Source organism: Monodelphis domestica, chromosome 6 (genome assembly GCF_027887165.1).
Source record: "Monodelphis domestica isolate mMonDom1 chromosome 6, mMonDom1.pri, whole genome shotgun sequence".
In the NCBI taxonomy this organism is placed as follows: Eukaryota; Metazoa; Chordata; class Mammalia; order Didelphimorphia; family Didelphidae; genus Monodelphis; species Monodelphis domestica.
The window spans coordinates 92,422,191-92,445,886 of NC_077232.1; the positions used below are offsets into that span (position 1 = coordinate 92,422,191).

At 36.6% G+C, this 23,696-nt stretch overlaps 1 protein-coding gene across 2 annotated transcripts in view; it reads right to left on the bottom strand.

Annotated features, from left to right (window-relative positions):
• The window catches only part of CLNK (cytokine dependent hematopoietic cell linker), a 96,771-nt gene that overhangs the window by 53,796 nt on the left and 19,279 nt on the right, over positions 1 to 23,696 (bottom strand). For both annotated transcript variants that reach the window (XM_007496734.3, XM_056802431.1), the window contains exons 5-8: positions 13,753 to 13,778; positions 13,145 to 13,164; positions 11,942 to 12,049; positions 4,712 to 4,739 (exon numbers count right to left, since the gene is read on the bottom strand). In XM_007496734.3, coding sequence (XP_007496796.2) covers positions 4,712 to 4,739; positions 11,942 to 12,049; positions 13,145 to 13,164; positions 13,753 to 13,778 — 182 coding nt within the window. The remainder of the gene's footprint in view (positions 1 to 4,711; positions 4,740 to 11,941; positions 12,050 to 13,144; positions 13,165 to 13,752; positions 13,779 to 23,696) is intronic.

A 23,696-nucleotide genomic window follows, 5' to 3' on the forward strand; every position in this document is an offset into this window, starting at 1 on the left:
AAGTACTTTCATTTAGAATTTGTAAACTTAGGTTCGAGGTTCCCTATATGGATGAAATCTAAAATTTTAAAAATGCAGTCAAGTCAAAAAGAAAAACTACTCCTTGACAGAAGTTACACACTATAAATTGGAATGCAAACACTTCGATGTAACCTTGCTATTTTATAATAGAAAGACTTGGTTTCAGAAGAGCTGAGTTCTCATTTTAAATCCGCCACATACCAGCTGTATGACCATAAGGCTTCACTATGGGTCAGCACAAACAGTGCTGGATTTAGAATCAAAGGAATTGCATTCAAGTTCTCCATTGGCTTTGGAGGTCATTTTATTTAACCCCTTCACCTGATTGCTGAGGTCCAGAGAGGCTCACTGACTTGCTCATAAAGCTGATAGTTATCAGATTTAGTACTGTCACCACCATCACTTTATTCTTGGAATATTCCAACAGCCTGCTGTCTACTATCTAGGTACTTGCATTAAGTCTCTATCCACACCAATCCATTCTCCATTCAAATACCAAAGTGATTTTTTAAAGTGCAGGTTTCTCTATAGGAATCTCCTGCTCCGGTGGGGGTGGGGGGTGGGGGGCAGGAGAGAGTCCAGTGGAACCGCTGGAACCCAGTGGCTCCAGGATCAAATACCAAATCTTCTGACGTTCAAAGACTTTTATAAGCCAACTTGTTTGCTTTACTAGTCTTCTCACACTTTACAATCCAACACATATTATTTGATCCAGGGATACTGAACTCCTTGTTCTCCTGTGACCATGATTCTTCATGATTCTTCATCTCTTGGCTCTGGGCATTTTGTCCTGGCTATCTGCTGTGTTTGGAATACTTTCTCTCCTCTTCTCTATAGAATGGCTTTCCTGGATTCCTGTATATCTCAACTCAAATCCCAATTCCTATAGGAGGCTTTCCCCAAACCTTCTTAATTCTAATGCCCATCTTTTCATTATTTCTTTTTTATCATGTAAAACATCAAATGATTAATTTAATTACTAATAAATTCTTATTATAAGTTATTAATTAATTATTTGACTTGTGGGGTATTCAGGTTAGATCAGTGGTGTGAAGGTTTGCTAAGACTTTTTCAGGGTCGCTTTCCTCATTTGATGCCTACCTGTCCTCCAGCTCTCGCCTATGGCTTCAAGAAGTTGTAACAAGAATGGCAGTCATACTCCAGTAAAGTGACAGGCAGGCAAAACAAAGTTGAAGGTAACTGAGAGGCATCAAACCTATCAATAGCTTAGAGGGGTGTCTACCCGAGGCATGTGAAGACTTCCCCTGGCAGAATGGGTAGATGAGAAAAATTTGTTCCAATGTCTATGAATAGGTACTGTGGAGTGCTTAGAGCTTGGTCAGAAATCAAAGAAGCCAGTACATCCCTGGAACATCACTACTCATCCTGACTTTTGTTTTGCCATTGGACTTTGATGACTCTGAAGAGGCAGTGAGGTTGATGACTTTGTTCAACACTGCTTCACTTAAATCCAATTTATGTGTCAATCTAGAAATATTTCTGGTGTTGTCATTTGAGTTTACTTCAAGTACAAAGGACAACCACCAATTCGTGCTGTATGTAACTTGTTTTATTGAAACATATTTGTTTGTTTAATGTCTCCCCCATCAGTTTGTAAGTTCCTTTAGGTCAGGGACTGTCTTTTGCCTCTTTTTATATCCTTAGAACTTAGCACATAATAAGCACTTGTTCATCCTTCCTTTCAAAGAGGACCAACAATATCAAGGAGTGTTGTTTCGACTCACATAAACTGGATTTAAGTGAGGCAGAGTTGCAAAAAATCATCAGCCCACTCTTTCCTCTAAAGTTATCTAAGTCCAATGGCAAGGCAAAAGTCAGAATGACTAATGATGACTCAGGATGCAAGGATGACCTTAGAGTCTTCGATGACTAACCAAGTGCTAAAGGCTCCAGTGCCCGCCTCATCCCTCTTTATGTCCATTGGGGAAAAATGTTCTCATCCATCCATTCCACCTGAAAAATTCTTCAAATGCTTAGGGGTATATACCCTTTAAATCACTGGTAGGTTTGTGGCCAGTCAGCTACCCTTAATGTGGTTTAACCTGCCTAGTGAGATAGTTTTACCGGGATATGACTGCTATGCATACTATAGCTTCTTGGAGCTGCAGAAGAGAATTGAGAGTCAGGTGGACACCAAAGATGGATAAGTAGTCCTTATACCAGAGGAGATAGTCTTTTTTACACATACCAAACACTTAATGAATGTTAATTGACTGAATGACTATTATTTTTACTACCTTTGTGACTTTGGATAAATCATTTCTCTTTCCCTGGCCTCAGTTTTCTCATCTCTAAGATGAGGAGTCTGGGATAGTTGATTCTAAAATTTCTTTAAGCTATAATTCCAATGCAATCATTTAAAAATATTGATTTATTAGACATAACATTTAATACCAATACAAGTAACTAAACATTAACTTTTTACATTTAATTGATTCTAACACAGATATGATTGTACTTTTCTAATCCTTTCCTCTAAATCCATCATGATTATATATTGATTCATTATAATCCACTTTTCATCCTATGACCCATAATCATTATTTTTTTCTGGTTTTGTGTTTTTTTTTCACTTAATGGATCATGAAGATCTTTCCAGGTTCATTTATATCACTCATATTTTTCTTCTTAATTATATTATGATAATCCAGCCTTAGATACTAGTCATGTGGCCCTAGACAAGCCCTTAAACTCTACCTCAATTTCCTCAGCTATAAAATGAGGATCATAATAGCACTAATTCTATATTGACAGTATATGTGATATTTTATAGATCTATAAAGAAGGGAGTAAGGTGAATTTCTCAAATCTTTTTTTCTTTTCTGGACACAAAACTTGTGACAAAAGAAAGCATTGGGCAAGATAAGGCAAAATCTCTCCAATTGAATCTCAAGGTGGTTAAAAGTTCCAAGGGGTAATTGTGTGGTCTACCCTTGACCTCACCATTATCACTGAATGCCCAACCAAAGGTTCTGGTATGGAGGGGTTGGAAATATTACTCCAAGTGGGGACTGGAGTAAAATGAAGTAGAAGCCATAGGAAAAGCTAATCAGGGCCCAGGACTAGAGTCAATATAATCTATGATCATTCAAAATAAATAATCCTAGATATCCACTATGGAAAAACAAGGTGGCTAAAATGCACAATGCCCAGATTATGTTATTAAAGTTGTTGGTTAACTCCTTAGACTATACCAATAACATGTCAGAATCTCAGTTCATTAATGTATCCTAGACAGGCTTTGTAGACTAACAATGAGATGGGCTCAAAATTGAATGAGATTAAGACATCATTTTGGCCTGCCCTTGGCAAACTGTACAGGGCTTTCAATGATACCAACCTCCATAATGCTACAAAAGCCCATCTTTTCAATGCAAATATCCTCCTAGTGGCTTTCTATGTCTGCCAATCATAGAATACCATCATCTCAGAAGAATCAAATATATAAGAGACTCAAGAAGCAATGGAAACACACATGGTGGGCCATATATTTTCAATGATTATTTGTATGTGAAAGGTGGGATAAAAGACAGAGTCAATTATATACTGTATATACTTTGGAAAAGAGACAGGTTTTGGTCTACTTATAAGAATGAGGGATGAACAATCCAACTGCTGCTTGGAATCATGAAATATTGAAAGGATCAGAGAATGGGCTCAAGCGCATTGGTGAGATACTGTATGTAGGCTCTCCATAAAGAAGTAAATAAGTCTTGCATTTGGGATAAAAAAGGATGGAGGAGTTATAACGTACACCTGTTGAATTAGTGCTACATAGATGAGATGCTTGATATATTAAGTATCGCCAAGATAATACCTACGTTGTATAATTTCTATTAATCAGTCAGTCAGTCAGTCAGCATTTATTACAATGTGTCAGGCACTATGCTAAGTGCTACAGATCCAAAGAAAGGCAGAAGGCAGTCCCTGACCTTGAGGAGCTCAAGGTCTAATGGGGGAGACAAACTACAAATATGTATGTATCAACAAGATGCAGGATAAGTCAGGGATAAGCAACACAGAGAAGACACTAACGTATAGAAAAAGAGACTTATTTATAGTTATATGAAAACTAGCCATTATAATGAAAACCCTTGGTCTTCATCAAAATGCTCCAGACAATAAGACAAGCTTCTCCAGAGTGTGTCATGAAGAGGCCTCCATTAAGTGCCTGATTTCATAGAATCAGAAAATTTTGAAGTTGGGTGAGTTTTTGGATATTTTCTAATGCAGCCCCCTCATTTTACAGCTAAGGTAACAGAGGACTTGAGAGGTTAAATGACGTGTCTAAGGTCACATTGTCTATACTGGACCAATAACATCTTACTCCAAGGTTAGGTTTCTTTCCACTAAAACACATTGCCTTTATACTAACCCTGAACAGATGATACAGCCCATGGTTTGCACTTTTTTGTGCTATGCTAAATAACATTATATTAAGGTTTCCAGTCAATTTTATGTGTCTCTCTAGCTGAAAGTTCTGTGACATTGAAAGATATACTCTCTTTTTACTTGAAAAGGTCTCGATTGTATAATGCTCCAGTCTCTTTAAATCAGTTCAGTTAGAGACTACTGTAACTAGAGTACTGTAAAAACATGTGCTTTACTGATATAGAATTTGTTCCTCTTTACCAATTTTTTATAGTACTGAAGGAGATACCTTACTTACATCACTTAAATCCTTCAAACTGATCTGTCTGGAAGAGAAAGAAATATATGGTTACATAAAATATTTCATAATAATCAAGCTAAAATTATTCCAAGTCCTTAAAAACTTTGATTACATTTTCATTGCCAAAATTAACAGCCCTTGGTCTGGGGAGAAATTTATAGCTGCTATATAAAAGTAAAGCCAGGTTATTTTTCCCATAATTTTCTTGGAGAAAAAAGTTATGATCTGCTATAAAAGGTGGTGACAGAAATGAAATTAATCATGAGAAATATAAGATGTCCAAGTTCATTCGTTTGGGAGAATTTTAATACCTTCATCTTTCCTTCTGACATTTTGTTCACCATGTCAAACTTCATTAGAAAAATCATGCCCACTCCTGTCACCATGGTTTTAAAGCTCCTAGTTATTCACTTTGGGGAAGTGTAAATAGTTTTCAAAATGAAACTGACAAACCGGGCAGAATGGGAATGCTAAAATGTTAGAGCTATATGTGATCCAAGAGAAAAAGATTATTAGGTTCAGTCAGAAGAACTGGGTTCTTATCCCATCTTTCCTACCTCCTGGTTTTGTGATTTGGGGCACAACCTGAACTTCAGTTTCCCCATTTGTCAGAAGTGGATCATAATATTTATATAATAACACATTTCTAACCCCAAGTTTTATAAACTACTTTCCTCAAGGACTAGCTTTCATATTTGGAAGATGAACCCAAGGTCAGAGAGGTTAGCTACCTCTTCTAGGATCACACAGCTACTAATTGTTAGAGGTAGATAGAGTACTGATCTCTGACCCGTGAGCTCAACTACAACACTACACTGATGCATAGACTTGTACTATTTCAACGAGTTCTTGTGAGGCTCAGTTGTGTAACCATCAATCAAAAGCACTTAGTAGATTTCAGCTATGGTCCGGCATTGTTCTAAGACCTGGGTTAAATGAGACAATGGTGATTTGTAATTAATACTGCCCCTTTAATCTTTCTGTCTCACTGAGCCTGCACCTTTCTGTTTCTATTAACAGAGGAAAGAAAGAAAAAGAGAGACAGACAGACAGACAGACAGAGAAAGAGAAAGACAGAAAAAGGAGAAAGGAAGAGAAGGATGGAAAAGACAAGTAAGAAGAGGGAAGAGAAAAGATTCTAAGACAGAGTCCTAGGATACAAATGGGTCTAGGGGCAGGAAATGGAAGATGATAATGAAAAGAAGGATGAGAAGGAGTGATCAGATAGATAGAAGTGAGAGGGTTTTTTTTATGAAAATTGAGGGAGGTCAGGGTGTCATAGAAGATGGGGTAGAGGTTAGTCAGTGGTGTCAAAACCTATAGAGAGATTTCAAAGGATGTGGACCAAGAAGGGACATTAAAGAGACAAAAGTTCAGTCGAACCTCCTGTTGTTTTGCCAATAGAGTGACTGAAGGATGTTTTGAAAGATATTTTGACTGGTGTGTGTGTGTGTGTGTGTGTGTGTGTGTGTGTGTGTGTGTGTGTGCGCGCGTGCGCGCATGTGTGCACATTCAAATGACAACATGACAGTAGTGGTCAATTAAGTTTTAAAGATACAGAAGTTTAGCTTTAAGTTGGCAAATCACATGGTAATCAGAGGATGCCTTTCCCTCAGACTTTGAATGTTGAACAATACAGGGTGGCAAATGAATACTCTAATAGCAGAAAACCAAGCAGCCATAACCAGTTGACAGGTCTGTAGTTATCTGGCTGATTGCAATTGATTCAGTTGATTTCTAGATGTAAATTAATCTCTCAACAGAGATTACAACTTGTTCTGATTGCCCAACAACTATTTTGTTTTATTTAGAGGGAGGAACTTAGATTAACCAAGGACAATTCATACTAAAGTACTTTACATGGCAGCTGTTGTAGGTGCAAAGACAGAATGGATGCTACTGGTCATGTTGGCTAAGGAGCTAGAACCTAGCTGCTAATGTCAGGAACCTTCATCATTAAAGATGAAAATAGAAAGACCAGAATGAGACAGCTATGAAAAATTATAACCATGTTGTTGTTTGAACTAGAGAGTAATCAACAGTCAAGCCTGCCTAGAAAAAGGCTCTGCTTAGTATAATCTGGAAAAGCTCCAGTTTCTTTCCTTACTTCCTCTCTCCTTCTCTCCTTCTCTCTCTCTCTCTCTCTCTCTCTCTCTCTCTCTCTCTCTCTCTCTCTCTCTTTCTCTCTCTCTCTCTCTTTCTTTCTTTCTCTCTTTCTTTCTCTCTTTCTCTCTTTCTCTCTTTCTTTCTTTCTTTCTTTCTTTCTTTCTTTCTTTCTTTCTTTCTTTCTTTCTTTCTTTCTTTCTTTCTTTCTTTCTTTCTTTCTTTCTTTCTTTCTTTCTTTCTTTCTTTCTTTCTTTCTTTCTTTCTTTCTTTCTTTCTTTCTTTCTTTCTTTCTTTCCTGGAAGGATCCCTGAGATCATTTTACTGCTCTTCTCATTTCAAATATAAGGAGAAGGGCTCAGAAACCTACTGACCTAGTGGAATAGAAAGACTGAAAGGCCTGGAGACATATAACCTGAGTATTACTCTTGTCTCTGTTCTTACATAACTGTAACTTTGGGAAAGTTACTGGGCTTTAATGAGCCTTGCCTCCTTCATCATTAAAGTGAGGGTATTGGTAAAGATGATCTTTTAGGTCCCTCCCAACTCTAGTATTTATGCTCAATGTTCTAGGATCAATTTCTGCTCAAACATTCTATAGTTCTAAAAATAGCAAAGCAAATATTTCTAACTGGAAGGGACCTTCAAGACCTAGGTTAGAGCTGGATGGAATCTCAATAACCTTTGAGTTCCCTACTTATTTCATAGATGCAAAACTAAACTATAATTAGTAAAGTGTCTGAATCAGGATTTGAATACAAGACTTATCTTAAAAAAAGTCCAGTACCCTTTCCACTGGACAACAATACTTATGAGACAAAATTGCTTGTTGATTTATATGTGTTTCAGTTTCCTCCTTAGTAAAATGAGGAATCTGAATTGGATGTTTTTAGGAACCCTCCCAGCTCTAAATATAATTATTATGGTCTCAGATATGGAAACTCATCTTTCACATCTTCCAAAGCTCAGTTCAAGAGCTACTTCCTCCCCTAAACGAGATCTGATCTTTGTTCCTAACCCCACAAAAACTTGACTAATGGGATGCCCCAAAATTATTATTTGTTTACTTGGTAGATATTCTATATTTATCTATTTTCACATTTATTTGTTCTATTGTCTTAATGGACTGCTTAATTTTTACCACTGTAGGTCCAGGACCTAGTTATTGAATGATTGAATGAATGAAATCCTCATAAGGGAGAAAGAAGGTCTCTGAATTCTCTGTTCCAGAATGGCAATAGAGTATAATGAAAAAAAGCCCTGGGTTTGGAGTCAGAGCCTTGGGTTTGTTTTCTGGTTCTGCTGCTGATTCGCTTTGTGGCTTTGTGCAAGTGACTTGGCCTTCCTAGTCCTGAGTTTCCTCTTTTGTAAAATGAAGGGGTTGTACTAGGTCACCACTGAGCTCCCTTCCAGCTCTCTGACCCCATGACTTTTTTCAGTGGGAATAGGCACCAGACCAGGAAGCAATCATGGTCCTGCTATGTGTTGACTTTGTGGTCTTGGAAAAAAATCACTTAATTTCTACAGGTCTTGATTAGTTGACCTCAAAGGGCCTTGGCAGCTGTCAGTTTTCTAATTCTAATTATGCTAAAATAATCTTGTCTTATACATGGCTCTGAAAACCAAGGGAATATGTGGTTATAGGTTTTCTGGCTTGGGGTTCCTCCCTTTCCCCTAAAACAAGGAACCCCCAAGCTCCCTTTCCACAAGGGCTCTGATGCAACAGGAGAGGGCACATGTGAAGGAAGGGCAGGAAGGCCCTCTGTGGTGTAAGTAGTTGAAGATCAAAGATGCTGCCTGTGGAGCAGCTCTAAGATGCCTTTTGATCTTCTGTGATCTGTATTTAGCACTAGACAGGCCAACTCTAATGAGGTACCAGGGCCTGCCTTTTTTCTCAGCCACCTTCACCAAATTGTCAGGCTAATATATAATCTTTCACGTGTGTTTTACAGTTAAGAAAGCCCTTGCATGTTTAACCTTCACTGTCACAGCTCTGTGAGGTATATGGAATATTGCCATTTTATTGATCAGAAAATTGAGGTTCAAGAAGAAGATAAAGCTACATGTGCCCCAGTTAGTCAGCTACACAGCTGTTTTCAGAATTCTTCTATCTGATAGATCCATATTGCCTAAATGTCCAAACCCCAGAAAGAAAACATAGTGTCTCACACAGTATTAGGCATAATCCACAGAATAAGTACAATTAGGGGAAAAAATGAACTGCACTGATTCGCTATATTCTTAGAAGGACACTGTCTTAAGGCACAACTTTCCTAAAGATTGAAATTAATAATAGTTCATATTTCTATGGCCAGGAAGTCTTACAAAGCACTTTACCTTCTTCAATTCTGTGAAACATGTATTATTATTGTTAATATTGGTGTTATAATATATTATTGTATGACCATATATGATTTGTATCTTTATATATCAATAGGTATAGCACTTTGCAGACTTTAAAGTATTATGTAAATGGTATATAAAATTTGTTATCTTTATTATGATTTTTACTATGGTCCTCACTTTAACAAGATGCCCAATTATAAGTAAAGAATTATATAGAAATGATTTCTAGGATGTCATCGAAGAAATGCATGACCAGAAGAGAAGATGGGCCAATCATATATTGAGAACGAGAAATGATGGCAAAGCAGTACATGTGTTCCCCTGGTAGTGTGGTATCAGGAGAACTTGAGTGAAGTCCCCAGAAAGTTGGGTGGGTTAACTGTTGGGAACTTATGGGAGGTATGGATAAAGGACAAGAGGGAGAAGAGCATTGGACTTGGAGACAGAAAGACACTTTGAATTGATGGGCTAGTCAAATAACCTTGATCAGACTTTCTTCATTCCTAAAATGGGGATAATAATAGCATCTTTTGAACAGGGTTGTTATAAGGATTAAATGAGGTAATATATGCAAAGTACCTTAAAACCTTAAAGCTCTCTATCAATGCTATTATTGTTATTGTCATTGTTGCTGTTGCTGTTATTATTATGATTAATGGCAGCCTAAATCATTGGATGGAACTCCCAAATTGAAAAAGCCCAGATCCATTGGAATATTAGAGTATTTCCATTTTAAAAAGAATAAAACTGAGGACCAGAGAGATTAAATGACTCCCCCAGGGTCATGTAGCCAGTTAATGTTTAGAACAAGATTTGAGGCAGTTTTATGGCCCTGAGACTTATTCTCTTTCCATAATTATTTATATCTATCTAGCATCCTAAGTTATAAATATCATATTCATTTTCTCATTGGATTTTAGAAAACTAAGGTAGATTGTATAGGTATTATAATTCCCATTTTTAAGAGTAGCAAGTTGAATATCAGAAAAGTAATTTGTTCCTAATTAAAAACTTCATATGATTTAGAGCTGGAAATGGGTCTCAGAGAACATTTAGTCCATTTACAAATAAAGAAATTTATTTAGAGATTTGCTGACACTTCCCTTAAGATTTCAAAGTGAGTATGTGAATAGTAGAGCCAGAATTCATATCCTCGTCTTTTAACTGTTCAATGCTGCATTCCCATTTGAACCCAAAGTGATGAAAACTTCATGGAAGCAACAATGAAGAATCTTTTTACTCTCAAAAAGGAAGAGAGTGATTCACACAAGTGTAAAACATTTTTAAAGTGGGAAGGGTCGTAAGAACATGGAACTACAGAATGAGAGGAATTTAAGGGCTCATCTTTTTAAACTTAAAAAAAAATACAGGTTAAAAAACCAAACTACAGAGAGAATGACTGCCAACTTTTAAACTTCTAAGAGGCAGAGCTGAGGATGGAGCTCAGGTCCTCTGACTCCAAAACCAAAGCTCTTTCCATTACAAGTCACACTGGCCCAGTGAATCTAAATTATGTTGAAGTAATATTCTTCTGTAAAACAGCAAAAAGGGAGCTATTTTTACACCCAAAAGAAATTCATTAAAAACATTCTTTCTAAGTCTCTTGGGGAAAAGTTGCTCTTTGGGTTTGTTGCATTTTATGGTGACAGCAGAATAACAAATATTCTTTGAGTGATGAGAGAAGTGATCTATCATGGACACTTAATATTAGACGTCTGGATTTTTCAATATCTATTTGTCAAAGAAGCAATAACATTTTTTGACAAATGTGTTTTTGCCTGATGTTGTTTTCACTTACTGAGATTTAATGATTTGGAATTTAATGATTTAGAAACTGTAACCAACCTAAAACAATGAAAAGTCCCTTCTCCTTTGTGACTTCAGTTTTCTGATTCATATTCTTGAAGCTTCTAATGTCTTAAGTGATCAGGTGAAGATACCTGTTTCTTTGATGCAGCAGGATGTAATGGAAAGTGTAATGTGTTTAGAGAAAAGAAATCTGGGTCTGAGTCCTGGGTCTTGTATTTATTAACTGTGGGATTGTGGGCAAATAATTTAACCACTCTGAGATCTGGTTTCCTCATCTGTAAAATGGTAATAACAATTTTTGACCTCTCTTTTGTAAACCATAAAGTTATTTAAGTGTGAACTGGAATTATAGAATTTAGAGTTTAAGGAACTTTGAAGAGTAGGTAAGTGTAGAAAATAAACTCCTTGAGGGCAGTTGTTTTTGTATTCCCAACACTTAGCACAATGCCTTGTATGTAATAGATGATTGCTTAATTAAAGCTTTTTGAATTGGATTAGATAGGATTATCTGATTTAATCACCACATTTTACAAATGAGGAAATCCAGGACTAGGGATGCTAAGTGACTTCTTCTTAGTATTCTTTCTTTCTTAAAAAACAAAACAAAACAAAACAAAAAAAAAAAAACCAACCAACCAAAGTTCTTATCATCTGTCTTAGTATCAATTCTAAGATGGAAGAATGGCTAGGGGTGGAGAATGAGGGTTAAGTGACTTAAACAGGGTGCCAAATAAGGCCATATTTGAACCCAGGACCTCCCAACTCCAGGCCTGGTACCCTATCTACTCTATTACCTAGCAGCCCTCTTTATATTCTTTAACAGCAACCTTATTTTGAGAAAGGAATCAGGTTGACATTTTCCTTAATTAATTCTTGTAAAGGTGTGTTGAACTAAAACTTAATTTTTTAGCTTTCTTCCATGAAGGCAGTTCTGACAGTTTGCCTGTGGTATGAGTTCAGATCTCTTACCTGGTGCTCTTGTCAGCTTCTAGCAAATCATTCCTTTGGTTTAGAGTGAGCCTATTTTCTGGCTCAGGAGGAAGAGGTCGATATTTCTTAGGAAGGGTGTTTGGAGGTCTGTTGATAGAGAAATAAAATATAATTTAATTTGGAAGATCATAAGATTAAAAAAAATAGTTCTTAGAAGGAAGGAAATGGATAAAAGAAATAAGCCACTCTAAAGCAATGTTTCTAAAATCAGATACCCTTCCACAGTTGTGAAGAAGCTTTGAGAAAGGATATAGACATTGGAATGATATAGCCTTTCTTGTTCCACCCTCTCCAGTTCAAAATTCATTTGAAATTCTCATTTTTGTTTGTTGTCCTTAACTTTCCTGGACAACCTCAGCTCATTCCCATGATCCTATTATTCCTTTTATTTTCTTTAAAGTCTAAATTTAGCAGAATGATAAGAAATGGACACTTTCCTAAAACAAGTAAAACAGAAAAATAATACTGTCCATGGAATTGCAATCTCTATTTTGTACACTTTGCTTTCCCTTTTAAGTTTATAATGGATTCAACACAAAAATTTCAAGTGTCCAGCTTATCTGAATTTCTTCATTTTCTTCTGTATCTTTAAAAATGCTTCAATGAATCCTTCCTTCCTTCCTTGCTTCCCTTCTACCATTGTTCCCAACTCTCCCATTGGAAAAAAAAAGGGAAAATAAAAACTTTGTAACAAAATTTATATATATATAAATGTATTTCCCATTCTTTAAGTTGAGCCCATCACCTCTCCTTAAGAGATAGGAAGTAGGCTTCTTGTTGGTCCTCTGGAATTGTGGCTGGTAATTGCATTAAACAGTTCTTACACTTCTGACTTTACCAGTGGAAAGTATTCTTCCTCTTTCATTTGCCCTTTCACCTCACTATTTTATGCACATGCCCTTTCATTTCTAAACTGGTTGCTGAGTTTCCTGGGCTTTCACTTTTGTCTCTTGACAATAGCCTCCTTTTAGTCCTCATCAGAATTGTTTCCCTTAGGGTCATCAGAATTTCATTCTTGAAGAGCTTTCCATCCCCCAGGCTGATTTCCCTGGTAGAAATTTAGTCCCTTTAGTAGAATCCTAGTATCCGAACTAAGTCTGGTGCTCTATCACCCCAAATCTGAATTATCAAGCAAAGATGAAAACACTTTCATGAGAAACAAATATATTTTGCGAGCCTTACCTAGGAGGTGGCAAAGGATTCTAGAGGAAAGAGAAATGGTAAGTAGTATGAAAAGGAGTAGCAACAATCTCCACAGTATCTGCATTTTATAAGACAAACATAAGAATTTATATTTTATATTACCTTCCCTCAAAAAGTTTGAAGTTGTTAAGTATTCTCTTCAATCCCCCAAATTATTTTATATTTACTTTATGCTTACAAATGTATATTATATTATTTTGTTCATATTGTTTCCCCTCAATAGAGTATAACTGCTTCAAAACAAGCAACCTCATTTTCTCACTATATCCCTGGCAGGTTATAATTGCTTGTTCTACTTTATGAAATTAAATTGAGGGAGGCAATTAGAAGATTATTTTCTCCATTTTACAAATGAGGAAACTGAGGCTTAGAAGAAAGTGACTTGTTTAAGGTCATAGAATAGTAAGCATCTATTGTGGCTGAAATTCAAAGCCTGATCTTGAAACTCCAAGTACTGTGTTTTCCCCACTATTCCCCAAGAGAATCCTGGATCATATTTCACCAACAGCCATTTAACATTGACATTATTCCCATTCCCATGCCAAGTAGACATGCATCTACACATCCCTGGTAACCATCCTGCTTACCTTGATTCCTTTGATTTCACTTTCTCCTGAAAAACAGCAACGGAACACAGTATTGAAACACTGGCAAAATATTAAAGAATCCATTTAACTTGACATCTCTGTGGACATCATCATGCCCTGTTGTCTGGAGAGAAAATATAGGGCTCTCAAAGGGGCAAGTAAATTAATGGAAGGACTACTAGTTCCACAGCTGGTGTGCATGAGTTCAAATCCTAACTCTTTTACTTCTAACTTGGGATCTCAACAAATCACTTCTTGAATCTAGGTCAGTTTTCTTATCTGAAAATGAGTGGGTTGGATTAGATGACCTTGAATGCTTCTTCTGGCTCCAAATTTATGATTCTCTCAATTATTGTGATTCAGACTGAGAGATGAAGCATGAAGCCTATTATAACAGAAAGAGACCTAGAGTCAGAAAACCGGAATTTAAATGCTGACATTATATGTGAAAGTCACATAAAAAAGCTTAATAATTAAGGAACAATTTTAGTAAGAATTTTAAAAGAGAAGTAATAAAATGCATTTTTTTAGAAAAATTATTTTTTTAATCTGAATTTTATTTATACCAAAAATGAAGAAGGCAATTTCCATATACAAAGTAAAACAGAAAAAGTTAATGAGGAACTGAGAATCTTTATTATTCATAAGGGAGGTGTCAAACTTTAGACCAATGGAATTCCTCAGTGCAACCTAAACCCAATTAAAATATAATTTGTTTTTGTTCACTTGTTTTAGTGGCATCCAACTCTTTGTGACCACATTTGGGGTTTTCTTGGTGAAGATACTGGCATTGCTTTCCATATCCTTCTTGGGCACATTTGTAGATGAGGAAACTGAGGCAAACAGGGTTAAATAACTTGTCCAGGATAACACCACTAGTATCTGAAGCCAGATTTGAACTCTCAAAGATGAGTCTTTGTGACTACAGGACCAGCATTTAATCCTCTATACCATCTAGAGGTCAACAGAAATAAAACACAGATAATCTTAATTTGTGGTTCTCAAAGTCAATCGGTAGCCAGGAGGGAATCTGAAGTTACTTATGTACAACTTGCTTTTTAAAAATAGGATATGATAAATCCATCATATTACTTTTCAAGTTGTCTGGTTCATCTATGGTTTTTTTTTTGTTTTTTTGTTTGTTTTTGTTTTTAGTAAAGGATATTCTTCTTGGTAATACTAATATGGTTTAGCAGAAAAAGCCCTGGATTAAATGCCAGGAGACCTAGGCTCTTCTAGTCCTCATCTGGCTACTTCTAGTTTGTGTGGTCACATTCAACCCAACAAACATTTATTTAATCTTTTCACTGGGCAGAATGCCCTGGAGGGATGGATCATGGGATGGCCCATGATCCATGGGAACTCAGAATCGGAAGGGAATGAAGCAGCTCTTTAGTTCAAATAGTACTGGAACAAAGCTTCTCTCTACAAGATAGCCCTTCGGGGAGCATCCAACCTCTCTGCCTGAAGACTTCTAGTTTAGTCTCAAAGAGGTCACGCAATACATGCACAAATCACTCAACTGTCCATAATGATAAGGTGCAGTTCTTGACATTTCAGCTCATGTATAACAACCAGGTGGAAGTGGACAGTGACAGATATTTACTCTCACTTTACAAGTGAGGAAGCTGAGATTTGTAGATGTTAAATGACTTCTCCATAGTTACAGGACTGAGTCAAAGGATTCAGACAAGGAGAATGGGGGCGCTGACATCTATTGTTAGTGACCTTTTCAGTACTCCCCCTCCCCATGTCATTCATTGTTCAAATGATCAATGTAAGAACATAAAAAAGTGCAGTGTGTTACATTGCTAGGGAAGGAATGATCACATCTAACTGAAGGATCAGCTCTGTTTAGCCTCAGTTTTCTCATTTGCAAAATGGGGATTATAATTACCTCCAACTCACAGAGTTGTGAGGATCAAATGAAATAATATTTACAAAACACTTGGTGAACTTTAAACACCATGTAAATGCTACTTATTATTATTGTTGTTATTATTATAGTAGAGATTCAACAAAAGAGGGTGGTAGAAGGGGATACCTTCCAGGACAATGTAATCAAAGGGAAGAAGTCAGAAAGTAATGGGGTTTATTCGACAAAGGAGCAAGTAGGTCATTTTGGCTAACCATAGAATATGTAGGAAATGACTGTTTGAAATAAGACTTCACCATTAGACTGTGTCAAAGAATTTGGATTTTATTCTGCAGATAGTAGGGAGCCATGGAAGAGGTTAGAATAAAGAAGTTATACGACCAAATTTATACATAAAGAATAATAATCTAAAGTGAAGAGGAGATATTAGAAGTAGAACAGATGAGAGGAGTATGAGACAAATAGTACTTTACAAAGTATTGCAGACATGCATCTTCTCTCCTGAGTCCTCAGATCCATCCAATAGAATATTTAATGTTGCTTTTTGGGGGGCGTGGGGCACAAAAATTGAAGCTCAGAAAAACAAGTAATTTGCCTATGGCCACACAACTAGTCAGTGTCATAGGCATAATTTAACCCAGGGTCTTGTCAGACTCCAGCCCCATCATTCCTTTAGCTGCCCTCATTTGCCTCTTAGGAAAACAGTCCTGTTGGATTATATGATTTTTTACGGTCCCTCCCAGCACATTCTGGAGGGCTATAAGTACTGCCAAATTAGAGAAGGATCATGAGCAATATTTTATTTTTGTATTCCGTAACACTGACAATTGGCTTTCTACATGCAAATTCCAACCAGGGATTGAAATCCAACAATCACCAACATTCTTAACAGTGTAGGGACATAAAACATGCCTGAAGACACATTGATGCAGCTCTAAAATTAACAAGCTTGTCTTTTAAAATTATATTACCCAGAAGTCTCCTCCACATGAGGATTTATATGGTGCCAAATTGGAAGACACAGAATTAATTTTTCCCTTTTTTGAGAATCTGAGAATTCACAGAGATGCTCAGTGGGGTCTTCTTTCCCCATGGCTTGATTTGGCCATGTTATTCTCAAGTTGTCTTTTTTCAACCTTGTCCTTCTCTGTGACTATCTGGAATCAATATTCCTGCTAAGCCTTTTGTCATTCTAATTTTCCTAAATCACAAATCTGACCAGGTCACACACCTACTCAGTAAACAAATGATTTTTTTCCTGATCTCTAAGATTAAATATAAACTCCTTGAAATTTAAAGCCATTTTTAATCCGGCCTCAATTTACCTTTCCAATCTTGTACTTTAGCATTCTCCATATACTCAACAGTTTCATAATGAAATAGCTACCATGTTATCATTTCTATAGTTTTTTACATATATTGCATTATTTTATCCTTTCAAAAACCCGGTGAGAGATGTGTTATTATTATCTTCTTTTTAATCAATCAACAACTGTGTTAGGCAAAGTCTCTGCTCTCAAGGAATTTTCATTCTTATGGGGGAGATAATAGGCAAATAACTGCATAGACAATATATGTAGAGTAAAATGGAAGTAATCTTAAAGGGAACTCTTATAGATAAGGAAATTGAGGCTTAGAGAGTGCCAGTGATTTGCTTAGTTCCATACAACTAGGCGGGCAACTAGGTGGCACAGTGGATTGAGTATTAGTTATGGAATCAGGAAGACTTCTTCACAAATTCAGATTTGGCCTCAGACTCTTACTAGCTGTATGACCCTGGGCAAGTCATTTAACCTTGTTTGCCTCAGTTTCCTTATCTATAAAATGAGTTGAAGAAGGAAATGTCCAACCACTCCATTATCTTTGCCAAGAAAATATGAAATGGGGTCAAGAAGAGTCATGCATGACTCAACAATGACACACAACTGGAAAATATCTATGGCAGGATTTGAGTTCAGATCTTCCTGACTCCAAATCCAAAGCACCACCTACATGCCTGCAAATGGACCTGAGGAACCATTATTTAGCACTTAAGTTAAATAAAAATGAGTAAATTGTTGTAACAATATGTGGCTGATTAAATTCTCAGAAGCAATGGTTGTAGGCAGGAGGGGGCAGTGATTATTATTATTGCAGTCTCCAAAGAGATACCTTCAGCCTCCCATTGTTTCAAGCCAAACTAGTCATCTTGCCTTTTCTTATCTATCTCAGTCTCTTGCTTTGCTTTTCTTCATATCTGAGATGCACTTCTTCAACTTCCTATTTTGGAATCTCTACTTTCCTTCAAGGATCAGCTCAGTATTTTCTTTTACATGAGGCTTTTCCTCATGTCTCCAGTTGTTGGTGCCTTCCCTCCCCTGCTCCTCATCTCCCTGTGCCAATATTGCACATATATAGACAGTGTTTCAGCTCCTTGAAGGTAGAGACTATTGATTTTTGTCTTTGATTTCTAGAACTATCACAGTGCCTGGCACAGAGTAGGCACCTAATAATTGCTTGCCAAGGGATTGATTTTGAGATGCAAAGAGAGCAGGTCATGTGATTAATATTTTGTCTAGAATGGTTTTCATTGAATCTAAAAGGAGGATGCAATTTGATCAGAACATTTTTCTTTATGAACACCAAGCAATTAAGATCCACTGATATGAACATTTTCCAATCTTTTTTGGTAGGGTCTGCATTCTCATAAAGTCAGATTCCCCCTCAGAGTTTAAGGGGTTTTCTTCATGCCAACAGGTTCTGTTAGATGCTTAACAGAATAATTCCTTCAGGGCAGATCATGTAAAATTTCTTGCAAGTATTTATGTCACTGGGTACTCAGGCTTGCAAAACCCAGACTCATGGAACATCTGAAGTATAAGAGACGGTAAAAGTCATATGTTGTGACTTTTACAGAAGAGGGAACCAAATCATAAGCAGATGAAGCCACTACCATGATATCCTGCCACGGAGCCAGTTGATTTCAATTTATTTTTATTTTCAGGGCTTTTTTTACCTACTTTATTATTATTATTATTATTTTTTGGTGGGGGAAGATCAGAATTTGAATCTATGCTTGCATTGTTGTGATTAGAAATTCTTCCTCCTTCCCTTATTCCCAATTTATGCAGATTAGCAATTTATCTTCAGGGAGAATTATTTGGGAAACTGAGAGGTTAAATAATTTCTCTCTGGGCACACAATATATCTTAGTATGTGGTATACTCTAGGTTCTTTTGACTCTGATCTGATGCTCATTATAATGATATTAAGATCCAAAGCCTAAAGTCCTTGGGTTCAAGTTCCACCTTTGGCACATATAAGCTGTGTGACCCAAGGCAACTTGGTTAACCCCTCTGTACTATAGGCAACTTTCTAAGAGATTTTAAGTTGCAGATATGTTAATCAGCTTTTGTAGAGAAAGTTCTTTGCTGGGAATTCCTTGCACCAAAGAAAGGATAGGCCTAATCTTTGTATCTGTCCCTGTCTTACATTTCATTTATCTGCATTGAATTCTTATCCCCTTATAAGAAAGAGAGCAGGGGAAGCACTGAAAGGATCTTTTTATTTCCCTCAGCACCTAGCATAGTGCCTTGAACATGAATTCTATTGCCTTCTCTTTGTTAATTATTTCCTATTTATTGTATCTATAGCCTATTATATACATGTCATATATGTTTGTTTTGTTTATATAAATTTATAAATTTGTATAAAATTACATATAAATATGATATATAAAATATATATCCATCTATATTATGTCTGCTTCTTCTTCTCCCATTAGTTTGAAAACTTCTTGAGGGCAGGGACTATCTTTTGCCTCTTATTGTGTCCTGAGAACTTAGCACATTGCCTGGCACATAGTACAGTGCTCTATAAATGTTAGTTATTGTGGTTATTTGATTTGTTATTGCCAACTCTTGGACTATTGAATGAAGTTCAAACAAACTAGCATACCTAACAACAGGAATAATAATAACAGCTTTCTGGAGCACCTTAAATTTAGAATGTTCTTCCTTTAAAAACTAATGAGGCAGGGAGTATAAGTATTTCACTCTATTATCAAGAAGAAGAAACTAAGGCTCAGAAAGTTGAATTATTTGCCCAACATCACACAGCTGGTGTCAGTTTCAAGATAGGAACTGTCTTCTGATGCTAAGAATAGTATTTTCTCCACTCTTACATCATGTTCCTTTCACCTTGGCATCTGGGGGAAGATCTCCATATGGAGGGGGCAGTTGGGTTCTCCACTCTTACATCATGTTCCTTTCACCTTGGCATCTGGGGGAAGATCTCCATATGGAGGGGGCACTTGAATAGTATTTTCTCCACTCTTACATCATGTTCCTTTCACCTTGGCATCTGGGGGAAGATCTCCATATGGAGGGGGCACTTGGGTATTCGTATTAACCCCTTGGGCACCTACATTTTGCCATACGTCCTAACTACTTGTGAAGTCTCCTTAGTAAAATATTCTTGCACATTTTGCATAATAAGAAGTCACAATGAATACTTTTCATTTATTTACACAATGACGAAAGGACATTGGGGGATTTTTAGTATTCTGAAATGCTGTAAAAGACTTAAGGTCTTTTTAAGAGAGCAGATGATCAAGTACTGCAGATTGTCTCTGAAGGTTTACCTTTGCGCCATCTGGTGGCTCCAAGTGTTATTAGCACAAACTAACTACTGAGGATTTTTTTTTTTTCATTTTAAACTAATTGGTCTCTTCCAAAGGTTACGTCACACGTGATGTAAAATGGATTTGCCAAGAGATTTGTTCTCGGTTCTCCTCCCCACCAGAGCCAACATTGACTCATAAATTCAGAGCTTAAAGCAACCTTAGAATTCAATATCCTATGTTGTTTTTCCGTTGTTTTCAGTTGTGTCCGACTCTACGGGACCCCTTTTGGGGATTTTCTTGGCAAAGATACCAGAGTCGTTTGCCATTTCCAACTCCAGCTCGTTTTATAGATGGAAACAGGAAAACAGGCTTCAGCTACGTAAGGATCACACAGCTAATTTATGTCTGAGGCCATATTTGAACTCAAGATGGGTCTTCCTGATTTCAAGCCCAGCTCTATCCACTGCATCACCTGGCTGCCTTAGTCCTGACCTAAAGATTAGTCCCTCTGATAACATTACCAACAAATGGTCGCTAGATGGTTCCTTTCACTGACTCATGAGGCAACGGATGCCCTTTTCCTTTTTCTTTTGACAACTCTAATTATTAGAAAGTTTTCATTTTTTCTTTTATGAAGTTATGTCTCCCTATAGTTCCTCCTTATTTCCTTAAGCCCTTATTTGTAGATCTTTCCTTACCCTGGTCATTCTTTTCTGTACACATTCCAAAGCTTTCTCAAGTGTCGGGCTAGTGGATTTACTTGAAGATATTTTAAAATCTTTCCTTCCTCAGTTCTATCAAAAGGATCTCAATAGTTGGCCAGTCAATAAGTATTTATTAACTGCTAACTATATGAGCCTCTCCTAGACTCAGTTTCTTGGTCTTCAGAATAAAGGAGTTGGACTAGATGACTCAACTCAAGATTTGTTGTTTGGAAAGTAAAATAATTATAAACTCCGAATTGATCCTAAGCTAATGGAGGGTAGGGAACATGTTATATTTATCTTTGTATTACTCCAGAGTTAAACCAGGAATATTCATAGCATGTTGTAAACATTTTATTAACATCTGTTAACTAATGGATCATGGACAGGGTTTCTTGGTTCTGCTATTAGACAATTGTGTACCTTTGGGTCAGGAAATGAACCTTTTTTGAATTCCTTCTCTTTTCCTATTAAATTCTTTGTTGGGAAGTGAGAGGCAGGTTTGCCAATCTTTGAGGCTGTCTCTAACTCTTTAAACAATTACATGATTCAGTATTTGTAAATGAGGCAATAGATGTCAAAGTACTTTTAAAAAATGAGTGTTTGAGAAATATTCTAGAATGGTAGAGCTAAAAAAAACTATTAGAACCTAGAATATGGAATGGTGGATCTGGAAGGGACCTAACACCATCCTATCAAAATTCATTTTAGAGTAGTAGAGCCCTAAGAAGATATTATTATAATTTTAAGTGGAAGCTATAGTTTTCCCACATGTAGCTGGTACAATTTGATTCAGTGGGAAGAAGCTTCTAAATACAGGGCACGTGGGGGTAGCTAGATGGCTTAGTAGATTGAGAACCAGGACTAGAGACAGGAGATCCTGGATTCAAATTTGACCTCAGATGCTTCCTAGCTGGGTGACCCTGGGTAACTTCAAATGCTTAGCCCTCACTGCTCTTCTGCCTTGGAACCAATACACAGTAGTGATTGTAAGATGGAAAGTAAGGGTTTAAAAATAAAAGAAATATGGGTCACATAACTCATGGGCATTATTCTTGGTTTTCAATCAATATTTTAAACTCATATTCAGATAAAGGAGTGTGCAATATGAATTGGGGAAACCTCACAGTTATGGAGATAGAAGAGGGACGCTCAATTCATTTCTTAGTTGCTGGAACCATGAAATTCAGTAATTACAGTATGTTACCAATTTGAGCCTATCACAATTGTAATGTAGAGATGTTATGCAGAAATTAAATATTAAGACTTTATATCCCTGTGATTAATTATGGATGAGTCAAAATGATGAGAAGTTCTAGAGACTTAATTTTCTGTGCAGTTGATGAGGCCTGATACAGAAATTCCTTCAAGCAAGGAGATAGTCTGAGAGATGAAAGAGAGGCGAAAAGCTGAAAATGGATTTTTGCAGGCCAAGGATAAAGAGTATAGTATTGAGAGTTGGAAGGGACCTCTGGGATCATCTAGTTTAACCATCAACTTGTACACTAAAAAGGAAACAGAGGCTTAAACTGGGGGCATGATTTGCTAAAATAACACAAGTTATTTGATTTGAAGCCAAGTCGTTTGACTACAGATTTCAGTGTCTCTACCATTTCATGATTTTGAAAATTGATTAATGTCAGAAATTAGATGCAATCTTTTGGTTACACTGAAAATTCAGTCTGCAGATTGCCCCTCAAAACAAGACAGAATGGGGCATGGAACAAAGTGCTGCACTTGGGTGAAGATGTCCTGATAGGGTCAAATTCCACTTCACCCAAAATCTCACTGAGAGTAAATATCTAACTTTCTTAATAGCTTAGATTTTGAGTTGTTTAATATCTAAAATTTGGGCAAATTCCTCATAGAATTATTTTAAAGAATAAATGATAATAAAAATAATTTAATAGTAATAATATTATATAATAATAATAATATTAACACTAATGGGAAGCTGGGTAGCACAGTGGAGAGAGTGCCAGGACTGGAGTCAGGAAGACATCTTCATGAATTCATATCTAGTCTGATATACTTACTAGATTGTGTGGCTCTAGACAAGTCACTTAACCCTATTTGCCTCAGTTTCTTTATCTGTAAAATGAACTGAAGAAAGAAATGGAAAACCATTCTAGTATCTTTGCCAAGAAAAACAGATATGGTGTTGCAAAGAGTCAAACACAATTGAAATAACTGAATGACAACAACAAGTAATAGTGAAAATAATAATAATATTAATGATAAAAATAGCTAGCACTTACATTGTACTTTAGGTGTGGCGAAGCTCTCTATAAATATCTCATTTGATTCTTAACTCTGGGAGGCAGATGCTATCTTAATCCCCATTTAATAGATGAGCAAACTGAGGCAGACAGACATTAAATGACTTGCCTAGAGTCATACTATGAAAACCTTAGATATAAAAATGCAAATTATCATCATTATTATCTCTAGGATAACAATCTAAATGATTCCTAGGAAATAACATTGCCTAGGGGTAAGGTCAGACAGTTACCTTTAAGATCATTTTAATGTCCTAGCAATCTCAGTATGTCTGAGTGGCCACGGAGCCCAATTCTTCCAACTTGTAGGCTGTTATTCCTCTCTTTCCCTTTCTGCCCTCCATCCAACCCCATTTCATGGACTTTTAATCTGCTGACATAAACTTTTGCTTTTGAAATATAGTAAAATAGTTTGATCATTGAGACTAAGTATCCCAGGGGCTGACAGTGTAAAGTTGATGGTATTTGTTTTTTCTTTTGAG